This window comes from Macadamia integrifolia, unplaced genomic scaffold (assembly GCF_013358625.1).
Source record: "Macadamia integrifolia cultivar HAES 741 unplaced genomic scaffold, SCU_Mint_v3 scaffold3056, whole genome shotgun sequence".
Lineage (NCBI taxonomy): Eukaryota > Viridiplantae > Streptophyta > Magnoliopsida > Proteales > Proteaceae > Macadamia > Macadamia integrifolia.
In genome coordinates this window covers 9,057-12,524 of record NW_024869167.1, presented here as the reverse complement: position 1 = coordinate 12,524, position 3,468 = coordinate 9,057, and the positions used below count along the sequence as shown (strand labels likewise).

Sequence of the window (3,468 nt, the reverse complement as noted above, 5' to 3'; positions counted from 1 at the left end):
ATCTATATATATATATACACTTCAAGACATCAACTTTTTAAGTGATGTATTATTGTTTCAAAAAAATTGTCTTACTTTCGATAAATTAGGAATTTCATATGACTAAATGACTTGTGACATCTTAAAAGGGGAAGACTTGGATCCCCTAGTTAAGTCTCATTTTCTTGTTTTCTTTTTCCATTCTCTTTTGGGTGGGAAATACATGTTTAGTTCGCATCATTTTTGTTTTAGTGGATGTAATTGTAAATTTGATTGTATATATATCTCCCTTGGCAAATTTTTAGACAATAAATGACCCTTCTCATGGGTGCATAGGGGCTCCAATAGTTGGAGTAAAATGTGAATTTTATTATGGAAAGAGTTGGACATGGATACGATATGATATGGTGAAGGGTAAGGCCATTACCCAATCTTTTCCTAAGCCCTATTTGTTTGACCGGGAAAAGTGGAAAAGGTAAAAAATAGTGGCAAACTTATACTTGATTTCCACAAACTATCATAAATATGAGTGTTTGAATAAGTGCGATAGGAAACTTATAAACAATGTCATTTCTGTAGGACTTCATGTAATAAAAGTTGTTCTCTCTCTCTCTCTCTCTCTCTTTTCCTTTATTCTCTATTTCCCATAGAATTCTATCTAACCTCCATTTTCTCTTTTTCCATAGAATCATACTCCACTTATTGAGGTTGGCACACTCAGTCGGTGAGTTTATGGTGAGTTAAGCTCACACTCACCAGGAGGTCTTACATTCGAGTTTCTTGATTGTTAACTTTCCCCCTCTCCCCTTCTACGGTGTACCCATCTAAAAAGAAAAAAAAAAAAAATTGAGGTAAGCTGAATAACAATTTTTGCGTTTTCTTTTTTCTATTTTTTCAGCTTCACTTCTACCATTAGCTAGCCAAATCAATGGTAGGAAAATAAAAATGTATAGATCCATTTCAGAAAATTAAATAAATCAATGATGGGCACAAAGTCTCTTTTGAGAGAATAATAGTATGCTTTAATCATAGGTCATTTTGCCATTTAAAATGTGAGGGCTGTAGGGCAGTGTGAGGAGTATTTTGGTATAAAATTATCTACAATTGAGGGATAATTTTGGAATTTGAAATTTGAGGGCTGAACGGCACTTGAAATATGTTCTAACGATAGTAATAAAATTAGAAGTTATAACATTTTCTAAGGGGAAATTGGGAGATTACAAATATTTCATCTTTTTAAGGGACTAACAAAAACTTCCCCCTTTTATTAATTGTTGGCCAAAGCTACAAAATTATCCCTCTATATAAGCTCACGCATCCAACCCACTCTACATGCAACAAACCCAGCTCATTTACAAGAAGGCACGGAACCATATATCCCATTCCATTCTTTATTTCAATTCCATCATGACTCATCCCATTTCATTGTTTGGACTTTTGGTAGTATCATACTTTAGGGTAAGAAAAATGATAAGCTTTAATTTTCATTGTCCATTCATTTTAACTTGGTTATTTTTTTCCTCTTTTATCTTTCTAATCTTCTTGTTTTCATGAATTTTAGGGTTTTCAAGCTGAAAATGTTTTCTTACAATATTGGGAAGAGCATATTGGTCTTCCACAACCTCCACATTGGTTAGTTACAAAGGCTTCTCCATTAAACCTACATCAGGAGGCAATGTTTATAAAACTTATGGAAGAAAAAGAATTGGTTTCCCACCTACGATCATTCTATAAGCAAGCTAACATTGTTTGTTCTACAAATGCAATAGAGAAGAACAAAACAGAAAACACAACCCTACCACCTATAGCCAAGTGGAATGGTGACAAAGATAAATATGATGATCTTCCTGATGAAACACCCCTATCAGTTGCCAACCAAGGGGGTTTGCCATATTTCCGGAAATCAATGGTGAAAAAGGGAAGTTTCATTATTGTCCCCGATCTAAGGGACCCAATGTCATATAAATCATTCTTGTCGCGACCTTTAGCATCAAAAATCCCTTTTTCTTTTGCCCGGATTGAAGAATTGAAGAAGCTTTTTGGTGTAGAAGATGAATCAAATATGGATGATTATATTCAACACAGCCTCGAGATATGCAAAAAGAGCCCCATTCGAGGTGAGCTAAGAGGTTGTGCGACTTCCGCTGAAGATCTCATTGATTTTGTTGTTGAGAAATTAGGGCGCCATGTACATGTATGGAGTACTGAGAGCATTGAAGGATCCTACGAGAATGTTACAATTGGAAATGTGAAAGTCATCCATGGAAACCTATCTGAACCACCAACCTTATGTCATAGTCTACCATTCCTATTTCAAGTCTATTATTGCCATGTTTTTAAGGAAGTAAAAGTATATGCAGTTGATATACATACTAAGAAGAAAGTGAATCATGCAATCATGGCATGCCACTATGATACATCAACTTGGAGCCCAAATCATCTTGCTTTTAAGCTAATGGGTTTTGGTCCAGGCTTAATTGAAGTCTGTCATTGGATGAATGAGAATGGAGTGATTTGGACAAAAATTTCACATTGAGCAGCATTTGAAAATTTGATTATCTTTTAGTTTTCTTGTTTGTATTACATGTTACTGCGAATGCTATTTCAAGGATAAATAATGACATATTCTGTCTTATTTATTATATAATATAATTTTGTTCCTCAATTGTCTTAGATCATTAGGGGATATGACTAAGAAAGTATGGTTATAACATCTAGACGAATAAGCATGACGCATTATATGGGGTTCTTCATCACATGGACTAAAATTTTGAATTAAAATTTAAGCAACTTTTTCGCATTTTAAATTAAATTTTGGCCATTGAAATGTATGTGGGGTTCTTCATCACATGAACTAATCCATGTATTGTCTTTTGAAAAATACTAGAGCATTATACTTCACTAGGCATAGTGATGGAAAAGAAAATCTATAAATTTATCATAATTTTATAGAAAATATAAATTAAAATTAAAATATTTACTTCACTCTTCAACTATTAAAATTGCCAGTATTTTTCTGAACTGAGCATTTGCTTTTTTAGCAGAAAAGGAAGTGTTCATACTAGAGATGTCAAACGGTCAATTTGGTCTTTCGGTCTAGCTGAATTGATTTTATGCATGTTCCAACCCAAAATCAGTTAGGAGTTGTTTGGTTTCAGTCCACTCGGTTTCAAGTTTTATCGGTTTTCCTTAATGAGCTCTTATCAGTCTGTTATCGGTACATTTCTGTTTTCCACATAAATAAAATTGAAATAATGCAGCAAAATGGATTTATTGGTTTTTATGTTTCAATTGGTCTTAACGGCTGGTTCAGTTGGTTTTAGTTTTGGGCTGGATTCATAAAAATCAAAATAAAAACCACCTATTAAGACATTCGATTTAGTTTGGTTCGACTTTTCATTTGATTTCAATCAGGGCTGACACAACAAAAGAAATCACTTGCACCTTTTCTTTAATTGTAGTGCTTTTTATTTAATTTATTTATTTTTT

The 3,468-nt window shown here is 33.4% G+C and overlaps 1 protein-coding gene across 1 annotated transcript; it reads left to right on the top strand.

Moving 5' to 3' along the window:
- Positions 1-1,332: 1,332 nt before the first annotated feature.
- On the top strand, positions 1,333-2,644 carry LOC122067679 (polygalacturonase non-catalytic subunit AroGP2-like). The gene is made up of 2 exons (XM_042631523.1): positions 1,333-1,437; positions 1,541-2,644. The coding sequence occupies exons 1-2, from the start codon at positions 1,387-1,389 to the stop codon at positions 2,513-2,515; spliced, it is 1,026 nt and encodes a 341-aa protein (XP_042487457.1). The 5' UTR covers positions 1,333-1,386; the 3' UTR covers positions 2,516-2,644.
- Positions 2,645-3,468: the final 824 nt, after the last annotated feature.